General features: G+C 46.7%; 1 protein-coding gene across 4 annotated transcripts; it reads left to right on the forward strand.

Annotated features, from left to right (window-relative positions):
- The first annotated feature begins 938 nt into the window (after window positions 1–938).
- On the forward strand, window positions 939–26,422 carry ARHGAP1 (Rho GTPase activating protein 1). 4 transcript variants are annotated; one of them, XM_041427967.1, is made up of 13 exons: window positions 939–1,039; window positions 5,483–5,666; window positions 6,468–6,560; window positions 17,021–17,108; window positions 17,350–17,481; window positions 17,958–18,044; window positions 18,648–18,746; window positions 19,446–19,553; window positions 20,750–20,826; window positions 21,218–21,295; window positions 21,843–21,971; window positions 22,122–22,225; window positions 22,633–26,422. In XM_041427967.1, exons 2-13 carry the CDS (start codon window positions 5,528–5,530, stop codon window positions 22,810–22,812), a joined length of 1,314 nt encoding a protein of 437 aa, XP_041283901.1. In that variant the 5' UTR covers window positions 939–1,039; window positions 5,483–5,527; the 3' UTR covers window positions 22,813–26,422. The 4 variants fall into 4 exon arrangements, with proteins under 4 accessions (XP_041283901.1, XP_041283891.1, XP_041283910.1 ...); XM_041427957.1 differs by lacking the exon at window positions 939–1,039 and adding an exon at window positions 4,542–4,591; XM_041427976.1 differs by lacking the exon at window positions 939–1,039 and adding an exon at window positions 4,571–4,587.
- The last annotated feature ends 354 nt before the right edge of the window (window positions 26,423–26,776 follow it).

The following is a 26,776-nucleotide window of genomic DNA, read 5'->3' on the forward strand; positions in this document are numbered from 1 at the left end:
AGGAAGATGAACGCTGGAGATGGATACTCTGCTATGCAGTAATCCTGCCAGGAAAACCATTACTTTTATGATCTTTTCCCTTTTTAAACTGGGGAAGACGAACGAATCTCTGTTTCCTCACCACAGACAGTACCTGTGCAGCATTCCTATTGTTTCACGACTAGTATTTCTAGGACGTATTGTCACGACTGGCATAAAACAGGGCGACACGCTCTTTTCTCGGCTGGCAGCTCCTAAAAGCGACGCACGGTCCGGACCACCGTCCCGCAGGGCTGGAGGGCGCACACCCGACGCTCGGGAAGGCCGGGCCGCTCATCCCATCCACTCTGGGCCTCGGCTCGCACCTACGAGGGGTCTGCGGCGGGGCTGGCTCGGGTCCCCCGCGCCTCCGCAGCCGCCCCCTCGGCCTCAGGCGCTCCGTGCCGGCGGAACGCTGCGAGGAAGCGGCGGACGCGCCCGGACGGCGGCCGGCAGCGGGCGGGGCGGGGCGGGATCCCCCNNCGGCGGCAGGTACCGGCAGCGGCGGGGCGGCGAGGGGTGCCCGGGGAGCGCGGCCGGGCTCTGCCCGCAGCAGCGGGGCCGGCGGCCTGTCCTCTTGCTGCTGGGGCGGGGGAGCGGCCCGGCGGCTGGGCTGAGGGCTGGGGCTGAGGCTGAACGGGCCGGGGCTGGGCCCGGAGCCCCGAGCGCTCCGCCCGGGTGTTGCCGGGCTCGCCCTGTGTGAGGGAGCGGCGCGGTTCGTCCGCGGTGCGCGCCTGGCGGGAAGAGCGCGGCTGGTGAAGCGCCGCGGGCACCTGGGCGGGGAGAGCCGGGCCGGCAGCCCGCGGTGTCCTGGCCGCCGCTGATCGGGGCAGGCGGTGCAGGACCGCCGGAGCGGCGCCACCGGGCCTGCTGCTGGCTGCTCCCACCTCGGCGGCTGCGGCGGGGCTGGCGCTGGGGCTGGCTGCCATTAATCGCGGTGCCCAGCAGCGGGGGCTGGTGCTTGTCCTGCCTTCAGGCAGTTGGAGCGTACTAGGGGACCTTTGTTGTAACAGTGTAAATAGTAAGTTCGCGAGTCTCGTAAGCAATCTGGAGGTCGCTCAGGGGTCTCCTAGGACATGAGTCGAAGGGAACGGGAGACAGCAGCTGTATGGTGGAGGGGTGCAGCCCGCGCAGGGCTGTGTGTGCCCCGCTGCCTCCCTCACATGTGAGTCCTGGGTGGGTCCTGCACGGCACTGAGAGCAGCTGCTGTACTTCGTGCAGCAGCTCCGGAGAGGACGCTTGGAGAGTTCAGCACTTTTGCCCTCAGACCCTGCAGAGAACCAGTAGGGGGAAGCTGACTGCTCGCTAGAGTGGATTTCCAGCAGGCACGGAGGTAGCCTTCAGCAAACGGATTGAGATGAGAAGGAAGGCTGCTCAGCTCAATTAAAAAGCTGTTGGAATAATGAAGGACCAAAGGGCTTCCCTGAGTAGTGGTGTGTCTGTCCTGAGTTTACTGGTCATGGTGAGCCAGGACAAGGTCTGGCCCTTGACCTCTACATTCTTTCAGGGTAGTACCAGCATAGAGATGCCCTCGGTGGTATCATCAGTCTTGATGTGAGGGAAGGCAAGGGGTGGGCTTTGTGGGTGAGTCTTGGTTCTGGACCTCATTCATGCATGTGAGTACCCTGAAGGTCTGCTGCTGAGTAACTGCTCCCTTTTCTTTCAACTTGCTTGTTTTTAACACTAGCAAAATGCAGGGCCTTGATTGATGTGTACAGAAAAAGAGACATCTGTGCAAATAGGCTGAGACGGAGAGGAGGTGTGGATGGCAGCAGGGTCATAAAAATAATCGCAGTACCAGGACTGTGTTGCATCTGACCATTGCTTGTTTGTCTTGCATGGAAGAAGAGGCCACTTTGCTTGTGTAATTCTTTATTGTATGTACAGCTCCAGGGTGTGGTAATATATGCATGGACGTATTTTGAAGTGTAATTCACTTCTGAACTAATAGTACATCTGGAAGAGAAACAGGAAAAGGAAACTACCAAGCAGGTGTAGCTTAGAAATAAGTGATAGAAAAACAGTGAAACTGAAATTGCAGGAAAAAATAGTTTTCTTGAACAGCAGCTACCAGGATTTCCTGGATATAATGTGAATGGTCTTCCCTGGGTAAATTCTGGATCTTATATAAGGAACCCTCAGAATTCCAGAATTTGTGTGAAAATTGTATTTTAATGGTCTGAGTTCTCTCCTTCAGTGGAGTGTGCTGTTCTCCATCATATGTCCCTTATATGTAGACAAGCTAATTTTTATTACACAGCAAGTGTTCAGGTGTAGTGCACTTGCAGAAAACATACTTAAATACTTGGAAAAAAAAGGTAACAGTTGGCTTTTTAGAGCCTGGCAGTAAGTAAATGCTTCTGCTGCCATGTGTGATTCTTTAGGTTTTAAATCTTTGGCTAGAATTTTTGTTTTTCAAAATCTAGGTATGTAATTTTTCTGATTATTTGCTATATGGAGTGTACCACTTGCATCTTATCATGACATTTATGTAAAACAGATGCAGTTTTAAAACTGAATTAAATCTGTTGAAATTCTCTTTTATTGTTAAAACACATGAAATGTTTTTAACAAACACTTTACTCTTTTTAACAGCTATATCACCATGGTGCATATGGATTTTCTGTTTAATGACAGATCCTTAGGGATCATTTTTGAGTACACAGGGAAGCATCTCATGCAGCTGCACTATTGGAAAGTGAAATGTGTATCCTTACATGAAGATCCTCAATTTGTGTCTTACATGCTAACTCCAGTTCTCTCCTTCTCAGAGCCTGCTAGCTCCCAAGCATTCAGAGGATTTCATGTCCTAAACTGCTCTATGGTTATCTGATGTGAGATCCTGTGCTTTTGCCTTTTGTATGTTGGGAAAGGGCTGGAGAAAAATCTGCAAAACCTTCTGTGGCTCTCTGGGTATTACAGTATGGTTCACAAGAAGGATCTGAAATCTAAGAGGTCTGCTCTGGATCCTGCTTCCATTAACACCATGGAGCAGTAACCTACAGTCAAGGAATGGAGCTGGCTGTGAAAACTGCATGAAGGTATCTGGAGAAACTTGTCTGTTTTTCCAAGGGAGGAGGCCAGAGCACTATCCACTGGGCTCTTTTTGCAGCGTGGATCCTGCTAACAAATTCCTTCTTCCACATGGTGCCACACTAAGATGAATTTTATGCCTCAGGGAAATCCCCCAGAGTTGTCTCTGGACAAGTGCTGCAAGTTGACTGTGAAGGCAAGTGGTGAGTGTAGGGACAAGCGGTGACTTGCTGACCCTGTGGCAGTACCATCACTGCTCTGTGGGGGGATTTGGATTTGGTCCCCAAGTGTTTCAGGACTTGGCTTTGGGGAAGTGGTTGCTACTGGGCGTCCCCAAGAATCTCCCATGAAAGGCATGTCAGTGGATGGCAGCAGTCAAATGTGGGTCCTCTGTCCCCACTAGGGCTGGGAAGTCCCTGAGCGCTGTGAATGCTGAGAGGCTGTCCTGGGGAGCCATGGATGCTTCCTCAGCATGAAGCACTGGCTTTTGGGGCTGCTGAGCTCCTGTGGGAAACGCTTAAAGCACGCTGAGTCATAGGAGTCTGTGCCTGCTGTTACCATAGAAATCAGATCAGCTGCTGGGAGTGGGGAGTCCTGTCCCTTGGCTCCACTGCTGCGTGGTTCCAGCATGAGCTCACGGTGCTAGGGAACCTGGTTTCTTGCTCCTTGCCCTGTTGAGATCAGAAGAGGTCAGGCAGCTCTGGCATCCCTGGTTAGAGGGAAGGGAAAATAATTTTGCTTGGATCTTTGCATGGCTGCAGTGGTGGCATTCTGTGTGTCTGATGTGCTGTCTTGATGACCTGCTCTCTGTATATGCCATGATCTTTCATATTTTGGGAAACATTGCATTTGATTAGTAATAGCTTCCAGTCCTTTGGAAGCCCCAGAGAGGTGAAAACTGGTTGTAAACTGGTGAGTAGCAGATAAGGGAGGACAGGAAGTAAATAATAAGCTTGGAATGGTCCAAAGGGAGAAGAGGACCACTGAATATGCATTTTCCCGTGCTCTCAAAATGCATCCCCAAGCTTGGTGGCAAGTATAGACCTGACCATGGACATGACACCTTCCAGAGCTCAGTCTCTCACAGGTTTTGTCCCCTGTGCTCAGTCTGAGTAACTGTTTCATTGTTTTCTTTGGATGAATATATGTTTTCAAGCTCTAGGGGTGGAAGATGCAAAACATTGTTGCCCCCTCTCCATTCTGCTACAGGAAATAGCTTTACTGTGAATATACTTTTCACACTAAGGTGTTGTGCCTCCTCAGATCATCTTTGAACCCTTTGCTCTCCTCATAAAGCAAAATAAGCACAAACATCACTGTGAAACAATGTTATAGAGACTCTTGCTGATGCAAGGTGTCACTTGATTTTTCTACAGTTCCTCTTGGCTTGCTGCCTGCTGACCACTGAATTACTGTGCACGTGGTCTGTGTGAGCAGTCCAGATCTACTTAATTGTCCTTTTTAATGTTTCCTTGCTCACTTCCAGGAGACTGAATTCAGAGGATAGCAGCTGCTTCCCAAGGATTGTCCCTAAGAGTTGGTAATCTTTGGAGGTCTTGTATGCTGTGCTAGCTCAGTCCCAGCTTTAATGTATCTTCTGCTTCAGATGAGAGTGAGAAATATTTGCAAACAACAGCAAATGCACTGAGCTGTTTCTTGGACCCTCTTTATTCTTTGGTCTGCTTATTGCATGCTGGGTGAAAAATACTCAATTCAGGCAGTATGGCTTTAAATGAAAGAGATGATTCCTTGCTGCTAGCTATTATGTAGGAGAAAGGATTTACTGGGTGATGCTGAAAGGAGATGAGGATTGTATGTGTATTATTCTCCCTGTTTTACTAGCTCCGCCTAAAACATTCCTGTTTTAAGGAGCTGCTCACTTCTCTGTTCAGCTCGAAACACACTGAAGCACCCACTTCAGTGTTGTTGAGAGCTCTGGTTCTCCATTATGGGGAAGTGGGGGGGGGGTGATTCTTGGGAAAGCTTCCAGCACTGGGCCAACTGTGGAAACAGCCGGGCTTTGTGCCAGCCCTTCAGAGGGAGGGGGAGCTCAGGGCCATACAGGGAGTGTATCAGGCAGGGGCTGGTGCAGCCTGTCGCCTTCTGCGGAGTCCTGGTGCTGCTTCTGTTTCAGGAGAGAAAAACTATTCTGCCCAGAGAACCAGAGCTCTGGGCAAGCAGAGACTCCTTGAGAGGGTTGGTACAGCTCTTGATGGCCTTTGATAGCAATTGCCATGAAAGAATCTGACATGTTGAGCCTCTGGCGAGGAGGAGGAGGAGGAGGAATTTCTGCTTGTATTAAGGGGGAGGGGACACAGTCTCTGGATAAGTAAGGATAAGGGAGTATTGGGGGAAGATCAGTGAGAAGAGGAAGTGTGTCTGTAGGGAGGTAGATTTGTGATCTCTGTGTCTCACCTAACAATCTCTGCAGTCTGTGTTTTAGACACAGCGAAATAAGCTGCGGTATTTGGGGACCATGGCTACAGACCCACTCTCGGAGCTTCAGGATGACCTGAACTTGGATGATACCAACCAGTCCCTCAGCCAGCTCAAACTGACCTCCATAGATGATAAGAACTGGCCATCAGATGAAGTCCCTGCTTTTCCCAAATCAGGTAAGTATCCTGCTTGTTTGGGATCTGGGTTTTGGCCAAAAAGCAGTTGTTTGTCTTGCAGCATTGTGGTCATATCTACATATACAGAGAGCCCCAGCTCCATTTAAAAGCTTTATAGACACATTAAACTTGTACACACCCAAGTGAATCAGCCTCAGTATTGAACAGCACTGAAAAGTGCAGAGCCAGCTGCTGTAAATAATCTCTTCTCAGTCCTGTGCCTGACTGCATTTTGGTGCCAACAGAATAGATGTGCTGTAAATCTTTGAGTATGCTTCATTATGGTCTCTTGCAGGAGAGTTTGGCCTTCTGGACTGGAATGGTCTCAAACTGGTGGTCTCAAGTGGTCTCCATCTGGGAGGTGGGGCTGGAGATCTGAGTTGTTGCTCTGAAATCCTGTGCTGTGAACTAGAAGCAGAGAGGTCAGGAAAATTAGCTCAAGGATATATAGTGTGACCATCCATCAAGGGACTATGTTAAGATCCTCCTTTCCTAAAAAGCCATGATGGTGTCCTTGGGTTTTGTGTTTGTGAATATTTGTGACATATCTGAACATTTTTTTGAGAGAGTGTACATTCTGAGGGACACATATGGATCACACTGGACTGAGAGGACTCTTCTGAAGTCATTGCTGCTCTTGTCCACTCAGAATTTCAAAAGTGGATTTTCAAGGTGTATAGTTGCATACATTAGTCCCTCCCATGTAGAAGTGCCATTTTTTCTTCTATCTCTATCTTTCTGTACTTGCCAGTGTGCTCCAGATCCCTTCTTCTGATTGCTTGTTTCTTGTACTTTGTTCAGATGACTCCAAAGGCTCCCCTGAGCCTGTCACTCACCTGCAGTGGGATGATCCCTACTATGATATCGCCAGGCACCACATTGTGGAAGTAGCAGGTAGGAACCTTCCTGTTTTCTCCTTTGATGTCTTTGCAACTGGGCTGAGGAAGGACTTTTCTCATAGGGCTCTGGGGACATCTGCTGTTTGCCAAGCCCAAGTGGCAATGACAGGTGGCACAGAAAGAACACCAAACTTCTTGAATGTTTGTGATGTGTGTAATTATCCACTGACTTTAGCTAAACTTGGGTTTTTTCTTGGCTCTTACTGACTTGATTATATTATTGTCAGAACTCAGTTGCTTTTGCTGAATTGTTTTAGATATGCCTCTTTACTACATCCTGAGCACAAAATGGTTTTTGCTTGATAATGCTGCAGAAGTTATGAAGTTAAGCAATACAGCTGTAAGGTCCTCAGCTGACTGAGTAATCCACAATAGGTGGCATCACTCATATCTGAATGACCAGAGCTTGCCATCCTGTCCAGAAATAGCATGTACAGAAATCTGAATTAGGGGGAATAGGCCTGTGTTCCACTGCAAGGAAAGACCTGTTCATTCAGAGTCACAAGCATTTGGATTTTCTTTGTGTTTTCTTGTCCGTATTATTTTATTTATGCTAACCCTTGGTGATATACTGCTGGGACCTCCATGAGAAAGAATTTTGGAGTATTTTTTAGGTTGCTGTGGTGAGCCTGAGTGAAGGGTAAGGCCAGTTTGTCTTGTGTTCCATGTTTTTTAAAAAAAGAAGTACTTCTACAAGTCGTTGTGATTTGATTCATACTTCCTGCTTGACTATAGCCACCTCCTACCCCTCCTGCTGCCACCTCCTACCCCTCCTACTGCCATCTTTCTGTACCTTGGTCCCTGCCCCACATGTGAATTGTCAAGGATGCAGAGGCACAAGCTGGAGTCCTCCTGATTCAGGGTTGTTCTGCAGCAGAGTTTGACCACAATGGAAAGAGTTTCAGGCACTTACTTTGGTAAGAGTTGTCTTGATGTCATTCTTTTCTGGGCAGTTTTCTCAAATGAGCTTTCTTTTTCCTGATCTCTCATGTTCCATCTTTTGTGGAACAAAATTATAATGGAAGACTCAAAACATTGTTGTTTATTGTTTTCCTGCTCAGTTTGACAGGCCAGGTGTTTGACATTTGGGCTATTATGCCTTATAGATTTGCCAGAAGTGTTTTCATGTACAAAAGTGTTGCTAAGCTCCTTTTCCATGAGGCTAGAGTTTCAGGACTCGGGTTTATAGGGTTTATCTGCACCCTAGTCTCTGCTGCTGAAACTGGAAAGGGACAGTTGTGTGGACTCCACCATTTCAGTGGTAATAGCCAGAATATTTGGAATGTGAACGGCACAGGTCACTGGTGTTTGAGGACTCTGGGAAAGGCTGAGTTAAATGATAACAGCTGTTCACTTTAGGCTAAGCTTCAGACAAAGTGCTTAGCAGAGTTTAGATCAGAGACATTGATAAGACTGGAATGTCAGCCCATACCAAGGATATACTTTGCTACCTCCTGAGATAAACACCACTCTTTCTGAGGGATTTCTGTTCCATGGTAACATGACTTTTTCTTTGACAAGCTCTCTGAATGGAGTATCACTCCAATGGACGTGTGTGTCAGTGGCTCTTGGAATGTAGCCATTTGGCCATTTGACACGGTATAGGGTAGCTAATGAAGAATTAGCCAGCTTCCTGAAAGGATTCCGGGGTGGGATGGTGGCTGACTGAGAGCCGTGCCTGCATTCTGAACTCTTTCCCTGTTGTGGTTTAAATTTGTATTCCTAGTGAGCTCTGTGTGCCTGCAGTGTCTCTGTGTAGTGCAGAAACAGCTCAGAGAAGCTTCTGTTCTTGGCTCTTGCTGGCCAGTTTTCACCGGTAGCTGATGTGTCTGAAAGCATGTGATGGTCCCACACATGGCATGTGGTGTGATGCCTTCCTTGGCACTGGGAGATCTTGGAGCACAGATCCAGATAGAGGATTTGCTGCTGTGTAGGTTTGAGACTTGCTGGTTTCTCATCTCCTGAAAGGAGAATTTAGGAAGTTGATCAAAGAGGTCTCACTTGTAATATTGGTTCTGGGGAAGCTGTTAAATTTTTTTTGTGGTGAGTAATTGAGAATTTTAACTGTGCAGAGTATCAGACAGGGTAGTCTTTTCTGGATTGTTGTTGGAGGCAAACAATCCGGGAAAGTCTGGAAAAATCCTATTAGGGGTAGCCTGGAGAATAAAAATCTCACTGGAGAATTAATATGAAACTGTTCAGATGTGGCTCTGCTGACAAATTGTGTTTGTCAGCAGCTCCAGGTGCAATGAACTGGCTATGCTGAGCCTGAAACAAAATTACTCTACATCTCTTGTAAATATTAGCAAATGGCAGCAGATCAAGGATAGTTTTATCCGGTCTATTGATTCTTTAGCTTTCTGTCCCATGTCCTTCACTGTTCTGCAGCTCAGAGCAGAAAGCTTGTGGCTAACTATGTTCCTGTGTGCCCTAAAATATGTTCTGGGATGATGATGCTATTTCGAGACAAAAGCAGAAGGCTGGTTCCCATCCTCAGGCTGAACTCCACGATCCCAGCGTTATCCTGTGTGGTCAGAAAAGTAATTGCTTCTTGCTGGATGTGTGCACGGTGTTGATAACTTAATAAAAGCCCAGTTGTGATGGCAAAAAGTTAGCACACTCGTTTTCTAGCTGACCTTAATTCAGTCCAAGGCATGCTGGATTTGAAAAGTCTGTCTATCTGACCTAAGAGGGGAAAGTACTGAAAAACATTTTGCAGAATTTCCTAGGAAAATAAGATTTTGGAGTTTGTTTTTCATTTAAAAATAGTGCAGCAGTTTCATGGAGACTCTCCTTTGTGCCCTATGCTCCTGTCTCTTCTGGGGACTAGGATCTTGTGGGAAGAGGCTGTCCATGGGAAAGGAGCAGGCATGTCACTGCTGTCCCATGTGGTGGTGTGTTACACAAAGATGACAGCAAAAGGCATCCGGGCCACAGTCCTGAGGGAGTTTTCAGAACTGGAGTTATTGTTAGGAATCACAGTATTTTAGTTTAAGGAAACATTCTTTTGGTTCTGGGACTCGATGCTTTTCTGAAGGAAGATGTTGGTGTTCTGCTGGTCCTTTCAGACCTGCCTTAAAGGGTGTGTTTATGAGCGTTTTGCGCAGGCCCTGGACAGGTCTCTGTGTGGTTTTATTCTTCTTGACTCCGAGTGCCTCTTTTTGTGAGCACTGTAGCAGTGAAATTCTTCTTTACACATGGCCTGAAGCTGAAAGAGGGGAGGCTTGATTTCATTGCACAGTCCACTTCTGCAAAGTGTGATTTTTTTCCTTGCTTACGTCACATAGCATTTGGAGGAAACACAAGCTCCTGGTTGAGGGCTGTTAAGGAGCTATCCCAAGTTTCTGTTGTGTTGAGAGTTTCTGTGTTCTCCTGCCAGTTCTTACATGGCAAAGGTGCTGCTTCCATCTTCTTGGGGGTTGAGGCAGACTAGACGTGACATAGTCTTGGCCTTGAATTTAGCGCAGGCTGAATTGCAAAACTAAGGCAGGTATTTAATAATAGTCTAAAGGAGGTTTCTGGAGATGGCAATTCATGCTGGAAACCTGTGGCTGTGTAGGAAGAGCAGATCTCTTGTCAGCTCTGGCAAGGTGTTCCTTCCTCATTCTGCTGCCCAGTCTGAAATACTGGTCTCTTCTTTATGGTCAATATGCAGAACTGTGGCTATGAGGTTCATCAGCATTCCCATTTTACACAATAACTTCCTTGCTTTCTTTTGGGATAACATATATTGGCATATACATTTCTCACTACCATGGAGGGTAGAAGGTAGTGTATCAGTGGTCAGGAAAGTGGCTGTCACTATATACTCCAGCTATGTAATCCCTGCCCAGTGATTTCAAAACTTTGTTGGAGCTCAAAACATGTTTCTGCTGGTTTGTGTGGGGAATCTGCTGCATCACACCATTGTTTGTCAATCTGTGGTGCTGTCCTTGCAGAAAAGCTGTGATACCAATACGTGTAAGACCTGTAACTGAAGTGGGAAAACAAGGTGGAGAACTATGAGTGTACTTTCTTTTGTGTTACTGGATTGAAGCTGCAATTCCAGCAGTAAATCTGTTTTCATTGGTGAATCTGGTACCAAACCCACCCAACAAACATGACTGCAGGTGCCAAAGCTGTAGCTGGTGCTGATGATTTGCTGTAGGTGTTGGTGATTGACATGGGGAGGTAAAATCAATCTCGGAGCACCAGCAGCTGTTTCTCTAAGCAGGCAGAGGTAGATGTGGCAGACAAAACTTGTGTTGAAGATGTGTTGCAGGGTGTCTTTGGTGGCTAATGGACTCAGCAAAGGTCTATTAGCAAAGGGTAACGAGGGTCCTTTTCCCTTCAGGCATGGTACATTGTTACTGGCTCCATTAGTAGAGACTTGCCTGCATTTCTGCTGCTTTTGGATGTAGTTTCCAGCTTTTAACTTTTTTATTTGTTCATTTGTTTAAGAATATTTTGTGTGATAAAAAAGTGTGAATTGCTTCTATAGAATTGAGTCCATCCAAAGCAAGCCCAGCTTGTGCACCATATTTTAATATGCAAGGTCAAGGGAAGGGAGACTATCTAAGGAATTTTAAGTTTATAAGGGAGGCTAAGAGAATGGAGAATTTCTTCCTAGAGCTCTGCTCTGCAAAGGCTCCTGTCTTGATAGGCTCATGTGGGTCTGTTGAGAATATAGCTGTGAGAGTCATGGAAAGGGGCTGGGTCTGATAATAAAATGGCTTCATAAACTATAGGAACCTTTTTGAAATTCGAATTGACAGTTCAGTTTTTTTACTCAGAACCTACTAATCATGAAAAAAAAAGTTATGGGTGTGGGATGTGTTATTCATATGTATGATGCCATTCTCTGTACACTTCTGAAGTTGTTCAGAGGACTTCAGAATTAATTGCAATTAACACTTTTAAAAGTGGCAGTACAGCAGTTACCATTTTGGTGGCAGAGGAAGTGTAACAGTAAGGGCAAGAAATTTGATTATACAGTTAGTCACAAATTCAAAAAGGAGATTTGGGAATCAAGGCTTGCTGTTGTTGCCTTTAATTGTTTTTGCAGAGGAGCATGGGGGAAAGATGAAATGGAAGGAGGCTGAATCCTGTAAGACAGCAGCTAAATGCATCCCAGTGGCAATCTGGCTAGGCTCTCAGACTTTACCCTCATGATTACTTTCTGGGAAACGGTGCAAAGCTTGGCTTGCTATAACTTTTTTTCTGTTCCTCCAGACCAGGGTGCACTTGATGGGGCCCATCCAGGTAGGTAGATTTTTTGTGGCACTAACATTTGGTTCTGTAGATCATGGTATTCCTTTAGCATGACCATGGCCTGTAGCTGGACTGTCTCAGGGGAGCCCAAACTTTGCTCAGCCTTGGGCTGCACTGGCAATTTTTCAGGAATCCAAAGGCTGCACAAAATTGTTGTCTGAGGGCTGCACCTCTGCCTCAGGCACAGCAGAATCATCTGGACCAAATTGGGCGTGTGGGCTTTACTTTGGGCTCTTCGGGGCTCATGGGTCTCAATGTAAATCCTGTTCCTGTCCTGTCATGGTGGTGGCCTGCTTGGACCAGTTCAGTTTGAACTCCAGTTCATCCTGTTATCTTTTGTGGTTTGGAAGTTCGTTCTAGGATTGCTTCCTATTCTTTCACATTATCTGCTGCTGCACTCATGTGCTAAGCAGCTGGCACTTAAAATGGATTCTCCATCTGAAAGCAACTGTTATCTATTTCTTCTCCATTTGGCTGCAGACATGTTATGTTCTGGTAACTTGTTTGCCCAAAGCTATGCTTGACTGCCCTGGGCTTGCTGAGCATTTGTTAATACTCTCCGGACTTCAGTCCTAAGTCTCAATAATTTGGCTGCTGGTGCTTTCATGCTTCTCAATGTACATGAAAACTTCTATTGGTGTGAAATTCTTACTGCTAAGACCTTCACACAATTCATGGAAATGCTGATTCTCATTTCCTCGTTATGTGAGTCTTCTCCCCCTTTTTCTATGCTCTCAGACATCCTCCCATTCTGCATTCTTTAATCTGACCCTCTAGTATATTTTGTATCAGTTAAAGCTATATTCACTTCATAAGGCTTTCTGATTCTGGCAGTGTTTGGATATTGGGAATATCAAGGTGGATGAATCATGTATTAAAATACTTCTGCTTTGATCTGCTTACCTTCTTTTCCTTCAGGGCTAAATCCACTTGGGAATTCAATAGGCAACTAAAATCTACTATGCTTAAACGTTTCCCAGCTGTGCCATAAGCTTAGCACAGCTAATTGAAATGAAATTACATTTGACAGATTTTTTACTCAGAGTGGATCTGATTAAACATGCTAAGCTTTGTGAAACTTGTGTAGTAATATTCCAGTATTCTGTAGTGGTGCTCTTTCCTTGCCCCTCAACTCTGTTAACTTTGCTGTTTTAGCAGTAACGTTACCTTTTGGTGGCAAGTTTTATCCGTCTGCATTGTCTCAGTATCAAAGTACTAGGATATTCCCATATGAATCTTTCAACAAGATGGGCACCTAACTGAGGCAACCTGTTGAAGGTAGGAATGAGCAATCTCGAGACTGCAGTTAGGCTGCCTCAAATCATGACATAAATGCTAAAGGATATATATTTCAGGATATGTAATGGATATGTTTCTGTTTACCTAGAAATAGTAAATAACAGGATTTGCATGCCAAGTATGTATTTTCTATGTTGGCTGTGTAAATTCATTTAATGCCCTGTCTTGGGACATTACTGCCATCTTGGTGTGAATTTCTGCTGTGATATGTTCATATTGCTGCAGGTTTCAATCTGAAACATTTGCCTCAGTATTTTAATTTCAGCCCTTTTAGAAGTTTGGCCTTGCACTCATGGCTTGGAAACACAGCAGTGATTTTCCTTGCCCCTTGTCTTAGAAGTGCCCTGGACATGCTGCTTTTCAAGTGAGAAGAAAAACACAGTTCAGGCCTTTAAAGTTCCATAAAAATATTCAGGGACTTAGGTCCATCAGTGCTACACGTTCGTGTCTCTTTAGAGGAGCATCTGTCTTGTCTGGCTTTAGATATTGGCTACTGTCTTGCTCTTTGTTGTTAAAAGCAAAATAATCTGAATCACATCCTTCAGGGAGGTAGTTTAATTCCAGTGTACATTGAAAATATTTAAGTCGAGGTGTTCTCTGAGTACTGATGGTATATAATTCATTATTGGTTTGTTGTTAGCTACTGAGCATTCCTCATCTGGGAGGGATAGAAGGCAGCCCGAGAAGCCAAGTGATTACTTCATGATCTGTAGTTGTGTTCAGTGGAAACTTCAGCTATTTGGAATTGCAAACAAGGGGTGAAGACCTTGTTTTCACCCCTTGTTTGCAATTCCAAATAACTGCAGATATAGATACATAAGATTAATACTGCAAACAGGAAAGCAAATAGTACAAGAGGTGGAGCATCTGGGAAAGATCAAACCTGATAAGAATCTGTTCTGTAGGAGGCAGAGGGGCCACCTGAAGGTAGTTTCCTCCAACAAGAATGCATGGAATGGGCTTTAGGTTCTTGTTTATAAATTGGAGCAACTAATTGTTCAGCTTTGGTGCTGAATTTTTTATTTTGTCATGTCTGGAGCAAGCAGACTGGTCAGATATATGTCAGGTAGAAACAAGATTGGCAGTTGATGGTTTTGAAAGTTTCTGTGTTGACAGGCTGAGCTCAGTGTGATGAAACTGGAGCAAAACCCAGAATTCAGAAGAGTGCACGCTGGTTCCTTTGTAGGTCTCATGCATAAATTCATTCTGATTGGGAAGGCAAAGCAGGCCACTCCTTTTTCAGTCATCCTGGGCACTGTAGATTATCTTTTGATGTACTTGGTCCTGGAAATTGTCCAGGGAATACATGCCATCTCCCCTTTGAAAGAATCATAGATTGTCTGTTTATTCTTTACCAGCGATCCCAGACTATGTAAGGAACAATTCTGTAGACATTGCATAGGCCTTGCTGTAGGCTTTTATGTCATTTCAGAGAAAGCTATTTAAGGTATGTTGTTCTGGAATTGTGATTTGTCAGGTCTGATAATCAGTGCCCAGAAGCCCGAGCTGAGTGTATGGCCACCCACTGTGCTGCACACCACGGAGGCCTGCCTTAATTAAACTTGAAGTCTGCATCTGGCCCTCAGACCATCCACTCTGGTGTGAAATGCAGCCTCAGTTAACTGAAGGTCATCTGTTCTGAATTTAGCTTAGAGCTACATGTGATCTGCGAAGATCTGTTGTCTTTCTGACCATTCTCTTTCATGACTATAAAACTCAACAGATTCTCAAATGCTGCATCTTCTTGGTGCTTTATACAGGCAGGACCCTTTGTCCTTCAGATAGAGACATATGAGTCTCACAAGACCGATGCGAAGGATCACAATATGCCATGTTCCTTGCCCAGGACTTTGTCACCTGCACTTAGTCTTTTAGACAGCTCAATTACATTAGACCTGGCCCTAAAGCTCACAACGAGCTATCAAGAAACTCTGGGGTAGGCAGAGAGTGGGCTACCATGGGATATGCGGTGTGGTGTTGGTCTTGTGGCCTGGCTGTGACTGTACCCGGTTGTTCCAGATGAGCCTTGCATCACTCTCCTAGTCCTGCATTCCAGGTCATGCGTCCTCCCCAGCTGCCCCGATCTCCGCATGTGAATGTCAGTGTGATGGCCTGTGCCGCCCCTTTCCTGGTCCTACCTAGTGCTGCTGCAGTGTCCTTAGCTTTGGTAGAATTTCTGCCTTGTGTGCATCAGTAAATTCTGTGTTGTCTGGTGACTTGAAAATGGGACTTGCAAGGTGAAAATAAAAATGAACAAAGTAGCAAGAGAATCTGTTTTGACAAGATGGGGACAAAAGGGGGCTGGTGGCATCTTAATGTCATGGCTGGTGTGTATGAATTCTCTGGCTGCTATTTGTAGCACCAAGTGGTCATCTGCTACTAACAGCATTCCCAGAAATATCAGGTTTGCTGTTCTGAGACCTCAGTTGCTGCGTGGCAAGCGTAGCCAAGTGGTAGTTGAGGACCAGAGCCTCTGCGTAGGGGAGAAAATGGCTGCATGAATATTATAAATCAATGCTGGGAAAATGATGCATTTCAAGAGGAATGATGTATTACGGGTCAGTCCTGCATAAGTAGTGATCCTTGCTGCTTTTCTGTGCTGGGTCCGTGTGAGATGGTTTACCATACGGGAGTATGGAGGGTATTGTTGAGTATAGCCTCAACAGCCCCATTCACTGTTGCACTCTCTGCTTGTCAAGAAAACAGGTTTCAGAGCAGGGTGAGTAGCTAAAAAGATGGGAAGACTTTTACCCTTAATACTAAAGGAACCATTTAATCTCCATTGCTGCTAAAAAGAAGTCATCTTTGTGGAAATGGATTGGATGTTGTGTCTGGGACAGATTCAGACTTTCCCTCAAACTCTGTATGTCTGCAGGATTTGTGACCTGGTTCTCACTTATGCAAATCTCTCTATTCCCCAGCATGTCTCCTAAGCTTGGCCATGCTTGGTGTCTGCTTGGACTTTGTTCACGGGGCTGAGATCTCTGCTGGCAGAAGTCCACTGATGGTTGAAGACTTGCTTTGGGGAAACCTTGGCTTGTTGTCTCTGAAGCCTCAAGTGGTGGCTGGGAGTGTCCTCCATGACATGATGGTGCTTTATGGGTTATTTGGCTCCAGTGTGATGGGGACTGTTTTCTGCATGGCTTTTACAAAGAATGCTTTGTCGTGCTGCACTTTGCAGCTCCTTCTGTCTCAGGCTGGAAAAATCTCTCTGTGGATGGAAAATCTAGGAAGCGGTGAAGAGCTTATTCTACAATCCTTCTGGAGAATCCGGCAGCCCTGCTTGGCCCATCTGTAGAAGAGACTTTTCTTTGGAAAGATGAGAAATCATCTGGAATTCATCCAGAAGAGTTCTTGTCTGGAACTGCTCTTTTTCTAGGATGTCTTTTGTTTCCAGGATATGAAATGGCCTGTGTTCTGTGTGCAGAGCTAAGCTCCAGGTGAAGCAATAAACAGATGCACCAGACTATTAGAAGTTAGTGTGGACTGTGTGCAGGGTGGAAGGAGTTATTGTGCAGGTGAGGGGCAGTTTTCCCTATGCCTCCCTGGACATGTGTGCATCAGGAACAATGCCCAGGCACAGTTTTGCAGGATTAATACTCTGAGCACTCTGCTCTGTACTTGGCTCCATCCCTATGTGCCCCGAGGCATTCTGGTTTCCAGTCCTTCATCTCCATTCAGGGCTGGAGCGGGGAATCTGTTTTGATTCTCATTGTTGACTTGCCAGGCCCTTGGTGTTCAGGTTTCTGCTTCCACATTAGGCCCATGATAACTGCTGAAAATCAGATTTAGCATTGCTGGCAGCTGTGCCTTGTTACGATGGTTTCTCATTCTTTCTTTACCACTTGCTGCCAATACCACAATGAAGTCCTTAACTCCCTGTAATCTCTGGCATTTCATCTGCAGGTGATGACAAATATGGAAGAAAAGTAATTTTGTTCAGTGCCTGCAGGATGCCCCCAAGTCATCAACTAGATCACGTGAAACTGCTGGGGTAAGTAGAGTCTTAGTAGGTTGCTGCTAATTTCCTAAATCTGACCTAATTCTCAGCTGCTGGATTCCTGGGGACAGATCCATCTGCAGTAGCTTCTTTAGCTGGACATGTCCTCCCAAGTGCTTACCTCCATTGCTGGAGATGCAAATCCTCTGTTATGGCACACAAAAAGAGTCCCAAGGGGAGGAATAGCCTCTCTGTAGCACAGCACAATGCGAGTCCATCAGTTCTTTCTTCTCAGGTACCTGAAATTCACACTGGACCAGTACGTGGAGAGTGACTACACTCTGGTGTACCTGCACCATGGCCTGACCAGTGAGAACAAGCCATCCCTGAGCTGGTTGCGGGATGCCTACAGGGAATTTGATCGCAAGTGAGTAAAGCTGCAGCAAGCAAGGATGTTATGTGCTGTTCTGTAGCCTAACATAGAGGATCTTCCCCAGCCCCGCTGTGTAACTTGGTGATCATCATTTACTGTCACTTACTCTCCTGCTTAAGGAGGTGGATTGTTGATAAATACACACTGAATCATAGGTTAAACAGCTCCTTCTGTAGTTACATCCTTTAAACCAATGGGCAAGCAGCAAACCCAGGACCTGGTGCAAGTGTGTCAGCCCCACAGTATAATTGTAGGTTCCTGGGTAGGCTGCTCACTGGTTTTAGATGAATCTTGGAATACAGGGTAGCATGCCTACAGCTACAGAGCATGGGAGAGCAGAGGCCATGAGTGCTGGGGTGTGGTGAGGCCCAGTGCAAAAGGCATGAAGCAACCCTGGAGCCTTAATCTTGTGGAAAGGTTGGTTCCTCTGCTTAAAGTGCAGCTTGTCATTACTGGGCTTCTCTTGACAGGTACAAGAAAAACATCAAAGCCTTGTATATTGTGCACCCAACCATGTTCATCAAGACCCTCCTGATACTCTTCAAGCCTCTGATCAGGTAGGAAGGAAGCACTATTGGAGGCTCACCTGCATGTTCACACTTCAGGGGAACAATGGGGCCTTCTCAGAGGGGCACAAACTGAGCCCAGGCTGCCAAGCCTATCCTGGAGTCTCTCACCTTTTTCTGTCTCCTCCTACTTCTGAGCTCAGAAATGCTCACACACCAGAAATACCTCTTTAGGAACCTACAGAGTTTGCAGCTCTGTGCTACTCCTTTTCTCTCCAGCCAAGTAGAAGTAAAAAGTTGCAGGCTCTGTAACTCAAATATTTAATTTATTGTGATACTGAAATAATAAATCTATGAAATAATTGGGAGTAAAATCTTCTCGAGCCTACTGCTGAACACAGGAAGGAGAAATCCACCATTTGAGGGAGCCTGCTGCTGCTAGGGCTTCTAATGTATCTTGGAAAGTCTTTGCAGCTCCTGGTAAAATAGATGGAGTGGGAGAGCTATGTGGGTGACATCTCTGCTGCTCAGCTATACCTACCCTTTGCCCCACTGATGTTTCTTGCAGCCCTCTGCTCTCCTTTTCTGTAAGAAGTCAGTTCTGTTACTGGATTTCCCAATTCCTCACATATCTACCTTTCTCTTGTTTTTCAGCTTTAAATTTGGACGAAAGATTTTTTATGTGAATTACCTTAGTGAGCTGGAGGAGTATGTGAAGCTGGAACAGTTGGGGATCCCAAGCCAAGTACTAAAGTGAGAATACTGTCTGTCTCCCCCTTGCTTAGGGGTCTGTGAGAGGGGACCTTTTGTAAAGAGTGGCAAGAGAAGGAAGAGATTGTTCCACTCAGGTTTTGCAGGGTGTGCTGACACACTGCCTTCAAGACTGGTTTCTCTCTGTATTCCTTCCTGTGTCCTTGGCCCCAGTCCCCAGTTCTGTCTTTGAGTTAAAAATCCTCCTGCAATGGAGAACCAATCCTGCATCTCCCACTCACTCCCTGGGCACTTTCTGCAAGATACTGACTTAACACTGACCTGGAGCTCATGGTGTGCATCTGCTGTCGTCTGGGCACCTGCTTAGCTCATTCTGCACTGCTCAGCTTGTCTTTGAGGCTTCCCAAAGTTTCCATAATCTCAGTCCTACCAGATTGCTTCCCTGTCCCACACCCACATATGCATCTGTCTCATCACAAGCAGTGCTGTCCTGGCCTCCTGCCCACGCTCTTACTCAGCTACTCCACCTCTTGATTACAGATAGATACTCCTTTTCTCCCTGCTTTTTTTTTTTCTGGCAACCAGATGTTTGTTCTTGTGCTCCAGAGCTGCCCGTGGTGGTTTTGCATAGGTGTAATTGACTGTACTAGTCTGGTGCTGCTACCAGTGGGTGTGCAGTGCTGGGTTCGTGCACTTTCTGGGAGGTGGAGTGCGTTTTTACTAGTCTGTTTTTTGCTGTAGGTATGATGAATACCTGAGATCCCTGCAGAAACCTTTGCAAGTGCCCCAGAAGCCAACACCCCCACGCCCACCACTGCCAAACCAGCAGTTTGGAGTCTCCCTACAGCAGTGAGTATTTCTGGACTGTGTTGCTTTTGCCCTGACTTGTTTGGTATGAGGACACTGTATTTATTACTGAACAACAGCAGAAAATGGCTGAGAAATTTCTGGCAGTTCAGACTTCCTGCTAAACTTTAATCATTTTCCTGAGGAACTCTGTGCTTGTGTCCAGATCCTGACTAACTCAGTTCAATTCCACCCTCTTGATCTCTGGGTTAGATTATTTTTGCAATTTAGGGTCACTAAGGGAGGAGCAAAAGAAGAGCCATGGGGACAGCTTTATGACACTAGAAACTTCCTTTTAAGCAAAAGAAGTCTGTAGGAGGCTGACAGGGTTCTCTTTAGGACTATGCTACTTTGAGCAGCACTGCAGATTTGTTTTTTAGTTGTTTTCCAAATCATAAATTCTGTTTTAAAACCACCTCTGTTCAGCCTTGTAGTATTCATTCCTAGTGACAAAGGCAAACACAGACACTGGCAAGGGCTGGTGATACTGAGTAAGTGTTGAAGGTATTTTTAACTCTGAGTGTGGTTTTGCCTCCCTGGGGAATGAGGAGGAGCCAGTACTGTGTAGCTAGACACATCCTCTGAGGCAGTCTGGGAACACATTCCCCAGCTTCAGTGCAAAATTTCCAGATGGTGTTTGCCATGGTGCCGTGGTGCCTGAGCTCGTTAGCAGCCTGGGAGGGGTGAGCACCTCCCAGCTATCGAGTGCTCTGGACAATCGAATGTGAGGGTGCCAGCGAGCACCTTGGCATCATGAGGTTTTTCCCTGACGGCCATTTTGTTGATAAATCTTTGGTTACAGGAATGTGGTGGCCAAAATTTTTTTTCTCATGTCAGCTTCTTTCTGCCCTTGCTCCTATGGGGAAGGAAAAAGGAAGCGTAACCCTTTTCACCTGATGCATAACTAGCATCCTTGCCTTCTGGGAAACCCTTTGCCCTGGCGTATACAGGTTGAGATTTTTACAGAGGATGGAAAAACATTCCTATGGTCTAGTAATGACCTTGCAGTTGCTCCAGTGAATGATGTAACATGATGGGTGAAGAGGATAGAAGGCCAGAATAATGGCTGAACCAGGGATGGGGATAGCAAGATCATACGTAGTACAGCTTGTGTGGTAAATTCAAGAGTTGGAGGGTGCATGTAGGGCAGGACCATTCCTGTGTGCCAGTCGTATGTAACTTGTTGTTTCTTGGTGCAGTCTCAGGGAGAAGAGCCCTGATCAGTCTCCTGTTCCTCTGGTGGTCAGAGACACCATTGCTCACTTGCGGGAGCATGGTAAGTGTTTGGGGACGCTGCAGTCCCATATGGGTGACCTCTGTTCTGTCCATCAAGCCATCAATACTGTGGTAAGATAAAGAAGAACAGCAGTCTAGAATAGGGTGTAAAGCCTGAACTAGGTGAGTTAGCCTTCAAGTGAGATTGTGGAGGGCTTAGGAGACCTCCTTATTTTAGGAGTCTGTGTTCCCACTTGTGTAAAAGTAGCCAAATGCCCCTTGTATCCTTTGTCTGATAGTGGAAGCAGAAAGAATTGTTGTACTCTAAAAAAGGGACTTGTTGATATCTGTCTGAATTCCCCACAGCATGGATTTATAATTGTTAAGGCCAGCATTTTTAGAGATTCTCACATGGCTGATTTTTTTCTTCTCCATCTGCTGTCACTTCGCAGCTCTTGATACAGAGGGCATTTTCCGGAGATCAGCAAATACACAGGTTGTCAAAGAGGTCCAGCAAAAATACAATATGGGTAAGTGCCCAAGCACATCAGAGCCCCTCTCATTCCCTGATTACTGCTGTGCAACTGCAACTGTGTAGGAACTAGTCCATCATGGATTTTCTCCTTCTTTGATAGGTCTGTAGGTGAGGCCTCATCTTGGGGTATGAGCTGAATTGCAAGGGAGAAGTATCTGGTACTTCTGCTGTGTGGAAAGCATATTCCTTCCCACTCATATTCCCCTTATTATCCTTTTTTTTCCTGAAATTTTCCCTGTTTCTTGGGGTGAGATATGCCATGTTACTCTGGTTATACTTAAGGGACTTAAGATGACCAGGATGAAACTTAGTCATGTTTCATTTGATGACTTCTAAAAATGTAGTGCTGGATTCAGCACTGCTTTGTATATGATTTTGGGACATATTTTTCTACTCTGCTAGAAAATGTGTTACTTCAGGATTCTGTGTTTTTTGAAATACCTCTTCCTTAGTTTCAGACTGTGGCCATCATCTCCTGTCCTTTGTCTGGAGGAGGTGCTGCTTTGGCCAGTGAGCACTGAGTCTCTGCTCTACTTTCTCAGGTGTACCTGTAGATTTCCAGGAGTATGAAGATGTCCACCTCCCTGCTGTGATTCTCAAGACCTTCTTGAGGGAGCTACCTGAGCCCCTCCTCACTTTTGGCCTCTACAGCCATGTTGTCAGCTTCCAGAGTGAGTTGTAACAAGTGCTACTCCCTAAACGTTGCACTGGCTAAGGGCAAAGATGTCTTAGTGGAGACATGCATGGGATACTTTGTGACTGCCAGCAGGGCCTTCATCAGGATGGATGCTGAGGATTGTCCTGTCTCTCTTGATTTTTAGGTGTGGAGGAGGTGAAACGTGTGGAAGTTGTTCGCAAAACCCTCCAGGATTTGCCGGAAGAAAACTACCAAGTGCTCCGTTTACTGACAGCCTTTCTGGTGCAGGTGAGCACTAGCCTAAGCATTTGCTTGTCGTAACCCTGAGAGGTACAGCCAGGCCTTCAGTCTAAAAAGTGCAGGCATACAGCCTGTGTGGTCTGTACCAGGGAGGCTGGAAGCTCCCCAGGGTGGAGGTAGAGCTACAAAGTAGCTGAGTAGAAGAGGGGTCTCACATCTGCTTTAAAGTACTTCCTGCTGCCAAGAAAGCCACTGCATGGCCATTCAAGTAAGGGGGAAGATCATGAGTGGTGATCTGGACTTGTAGAGATATTATCTGACAGTACTCTTGATCCTGTTGTTACGATATAGCCTGGTCAGCTTTTCTCTTCTTATTTTCTCTGTCTCTGGGAAGGGTAGGCAGCTGCTGTGCTATTCTGTAGGATTCACAGTCGTCTCTTTCCCTTCCCACATAGGTCTCTGCTCACAGCGACAGAAACAAGATGACAAACACCAACCTGGCAGTTGTGTTTGGCCCAAATTTGCTCTGGGCCAAAGATGTGGCCATCACTCTAAAAGCCATCAATCCCATCAATACCTTTACCAAATTCCTGCTGGACCACCAGAAGGAGCTGTTTGAGGCTGCGGAGGCCTGAATCCAGGCCAGCCCACACCTGCACACTGTGCCCACCTTTCCCCTTCTTTGTCTTGGAGCTGTGACCAAGCTGTCTCCAGTACAAAGGGACCACTGATCTTCTGGGTGATGAGCAGAGTGAGGGCTGTGGAGATGATGGTGAAAGTGTGCAAGTAAGTGAGCAGGAGACCTGCAGCTCTGGATGGGCAGGGGAGCTGGTCTCCCAGCTGCTGAGACCGGAGTCCTAACCCACCTGCGCAGCTCCTCCAGTGCTCATCACCAGTCTTCTGCCCTCTCAGATGACCTGCCTTCTTTTCCTCCTTCCCTTATGTGCAGTTTTTCTGCCCTCCTGGTCCCTTCCTCAGCTCAGATCTTTTTGTTCAAGCTCCCAATAGCCCGAGCTCACCCCTCCTTGCCTCAGCTGGGCTGTTTGGGCTAGGGTGGGGTTGCTGGGTTTTATGATGAAGACATTCTTACTGTGAGTGCCATTTCTCAGCACTGAGCATGCATCCTGCCTTTCCCCAGAGACACCTAAAGCAGGGAAGGGAGCAGCAGGAGCCCTTGTGCTTCAGGTAGCAGCATGTCCTGCACTTGCAAACACCACTCTAGACCCGCTGCTTTTGGCAGGCAGGTGAAGGACAGGCTCATGGCAATGGGCTGTCAGACTCCATAACAATGAAGGTGAGTTTAGCCCAAAGCCCAGCCCCTCTGGGGTCACCCACTCCAGGTACTATTGAGTATTTGCTGGACTGCAGTGGGTGACTTGCCTCTGTAGTTATCCAGCTCAGGTGTGTTTGTCCCTCCAGCAGCACTTCCAGCCTGGCTGGGAAGGTTCATGCCAGGCTTGGCTGTGCATACAGGCCAGCTGTGACCCTTTGACAGCTGGTGAGTCTGAATGGCAGGAGCAAGTGCCCTGGTGGCACTGAGCTGCTGAATACCATGAGGATCACCATCTGTCCTGGCAGCAGCACGAGGCCTCTTCTGGCACAATTATCTGTGCTGACTGGCACAGGCCGCCTTGACTAGTTAGTTGTCTTTTTGAGCACAACTTTTCCCAGCACAGTGTAACAGAGAGCATGGCCTTGATGGAAGGTCTGTGGACTGGGGCTAACCCTCACCATGGAATGTACCAGGCCTGGATTACAAATTTCTGCCCAGGTGCTGAGCACTTGTGCCAAAGCTGTGAGGGAACAGCTCTTCCATGCCAAGGGCCTTTGCTGTGTCTCCTCCTGGGTTCATACTTTCCACCCTGGGATCTGGTCAGAGACATCCTGTATGCCCTGGGCACAGCTGGAGAGATCATGTTCTCTGCAAGGCAAGCTCAGAGTGGGGTGGTCCTGGCACCTCCCTGGGGCAGCTGTGATACTGTCACAGCATCTCTGTTGGGTTTGCATTGCCTCATTCCCATTACCTGAGCTAAAAGAGATCCTTCTCCTCAGCCTGGGCCTGTCTGTGTTTTAGGAGGGAGCTTCTAGCCTTACTTCACTGGTGTGATTTACCTTTGTATCTTGTGCCCTGTGTGCCTGGGCCAGACCTCCGTGCTGCATCTGGCCTCAGGGACAAATCTTTTGGACCAAGCAGAACTGTTTTTTTAAAGCTACTGGATGCTAAAGAGAAACTGCTTTTTCATAATATTTTAGCCTGCCTTTAAACACTGACCAAGGGTCAGTGCCCCTGGTGTACTCAAAGTAAGTGGCACCTGCTGCAGGAATTAAGGAGATTGCTCTTTTTGCTAAACTCTGGAATGGGGATGGGTGCAAATGTAGGCAGCTCTGCAAGGCAGTGCAGGTCCAGGCAGCTGCCTTGGAGGAGGTACACCAACATGTGGGTGGGAACAGTGCGCAGGAAAGTGAATATTACTAAGACTTTGAGCTAGAGAGGTTCTAAGATAGGACTGGATCTGATCCTTTCTAGATACCAGGAGACTTTGCCATATGGAGGCTACCAGGCTGCTGACTTCTTCAAGTTTCCCTCTTCCAAGAATAGGAGCCTTCTCTGTTTGGCCAGGATATGAATTGTTTAATCCTGAACAATTCACAGCAGTAGCTAAGTAAATGTTTTGGAGGGAGAGATAATCTGCTCCTAATTTCACTTGTGGTCTCTTCTAGAGTGAGTTAGCAGGGCTGATGTGCTGTGGAGGAGTAATCTGTGGTGGACTAGTGTGGAGAGAGGTGTACTTCCCCCAGTGTTTAAGGGGCCAGGCCATGGAGGCTGAGGGAGCCCAGTGCAGCCCCTCTTTCCCTGTAGGCATCCTGCTCTGTGGAGGCTTTGGTAGGGGGAGAAGAAGACTTGGTTCTCTGACTGTATCTGCAGCTGACACTGGCTTCACCTTCATCTCTGTAGAGGAAAGGCAAGCCCAGTTAACTTCTGGAACAAATGCCCAAGCTCAGCAGCCTGGAATTCAAGTGCCTGTGTGCATGAGGCCTGGCCCTATGCACTCTCTGGGGAAGGTGGCATGTTCTGGCCTTGCAGAGCAGCAAGGACTGTTCCCTGCCCAGTAGCCAGAGGAGCAGTGCTGGAGTAGCTCCTGTCCATGGGGAAAGTGGAGGGAATACTGCAAGCATCTGAGTTCTGGCTGAACTTTGGTGGTTTATTTTAGGGTTTTTTTGGGATTTAGGTTGGTTTTTTGGGTTTTTTTTGGTTTGTTTTTTTTAGTGAATTCTTGAAATGACGTTTCCTTTTTTAGCAAAATAGAGGTTGGTTCATCCCCTGCTGGCAGGGATAAAAACCTGCTCCAGTTCAGTGCTTGCAGGGAGCAGATTTGGAGAGTGTTCAGGGAACTACTACTGCTCATGGTGGGAAAGTGCTTGCAAATCCTGGAAGGGACCCACTGTAAATATCCCCTTTCCTCTGCTACTCCTTGTGCTGGAGCTGCTGAGGGCCCTGGAGCAGGCACAGTAACCAGGGTTGCTTTTGCAGTCTGTTCCTCTGAATGCCTTGTATTGAAATATTCCTCCTGTGAAAGAACTGGCCCGGGCCTGCCTGCAGCCTGTGTCAGGTGGGTGGTTGCCAGAGCCTGCACCTGCCAAAGCCAGGGGGTTAAATTCCCTCCTCACATGGGCAAGGTGCTGGCTGGGCTGGGTTTCTCTGCCTTGTATAGGTCGGGGGTGGTATACAGTTAAGGTGCTGGTCTCTGTTGGTTTTCTCCTTGCTATAGAGCTGCCCAAGGGTCTCTTCCCTGGCTTACCTGTCAGGTTAGCTATTAGCCATTTCTTCCTGTGGGGGTACTTGTTCTGCATCAACCTCCTGCTTTTAGCACCTAGAACATTCCCCTCTGCTAAGCCTCCTGCTGTCTTTAATGGCCTCTGATCACTCCCTGGCCCAAGCTGTGAACTGACACCAGAGCTTCTGGGTGGTGCAGGGGGTCTGGGGCCATCCAGATGTCTTGTGTGCTAACATGAGAGAGCTGAGGGCCAGATTGGTCCCAGCTTCCTTTTTTATGCACAGGGGCTCCTGTGCAAAAATTTCGGCTTTGCTTTTGTTGCTGGTGTTCCCTGCCTTCTTCTTTGTTGTTGTTCATCAGGTGCAGGCCTGGGTTTTCACAGTTCACACTGTTTATTTTCTTTTAATCTGCACCAATCTTGTATTTCACAGTTTGCACTTTTTGTATTTCAATAAAAATCAAAATGTAATCTCAGATCCATACATGTTCGTCAAGTGGCAGCAGCAGTGACACATCTACAAGAAATAAGTAGGGCTGTCTATACTGCCAGCTACAACCATGCTGCAAGGAAGGAAAGAAAGTATTAAATGCCTCCTATGTGAGTAACTGAAGAAATACTAGGTTGCAGGAGCCTTGGGCTGGAAACAGAATTAAAACAAAAATTAAGTAGTATAGATTTGGCTCTTCTGAAGAGGGCTGTTCTTCCATGTTACCATCTTCCTGTCATGATGAGCAGTCTGCCTAGGAATTCCAAGGGTGCCAAGTGGGAGTCACTTTAGGATTAGCTGGCTGAGTTTATCCTGGAGCTAGATGATACACTCAG

The sequence above is a fragment of the Onychostruthus taczanowskii genome, unplaced genomic scaffold (genome assembly GCF_017590055.1).
Source record: "Onychostruthus taczanowskii isolate IOZ18803 unplaced genomic scaffold, ASM1759005v1 scaffold1, whole genome shotgun sequence".
NCBI classification, from domain to species: domain Eukaryota; kingdom Metazoa; phylum Chordata; class Aves; order Passeriformes; family Passeridae; genus Onychostruthus; species Onychostruthus taczanowskii.

Coding starts and splice junctions, on each gene's coding strand:
- ARHGAP1 (XM_041427967.1), top strand. CDS start 5,528: ATGGCTACAGACCCACTCTCGGAGCTTCAGGATGACCTGAACTTGGAT. Junction 20,827..21,217: donor TGCTCACTTGCGGGAGCATG/GTAAGTGTTTGG, acceptor GTCACTTCGCAG/CTCTTGATACAGAGGGCATT. Junction 22,226..22,632: donor TGACAGCCTTTCTGGTGCAG/GTGAGCACTAGC, acceptor CTTCCCACATAG/GTCTCTGCTCACAGCGACAG.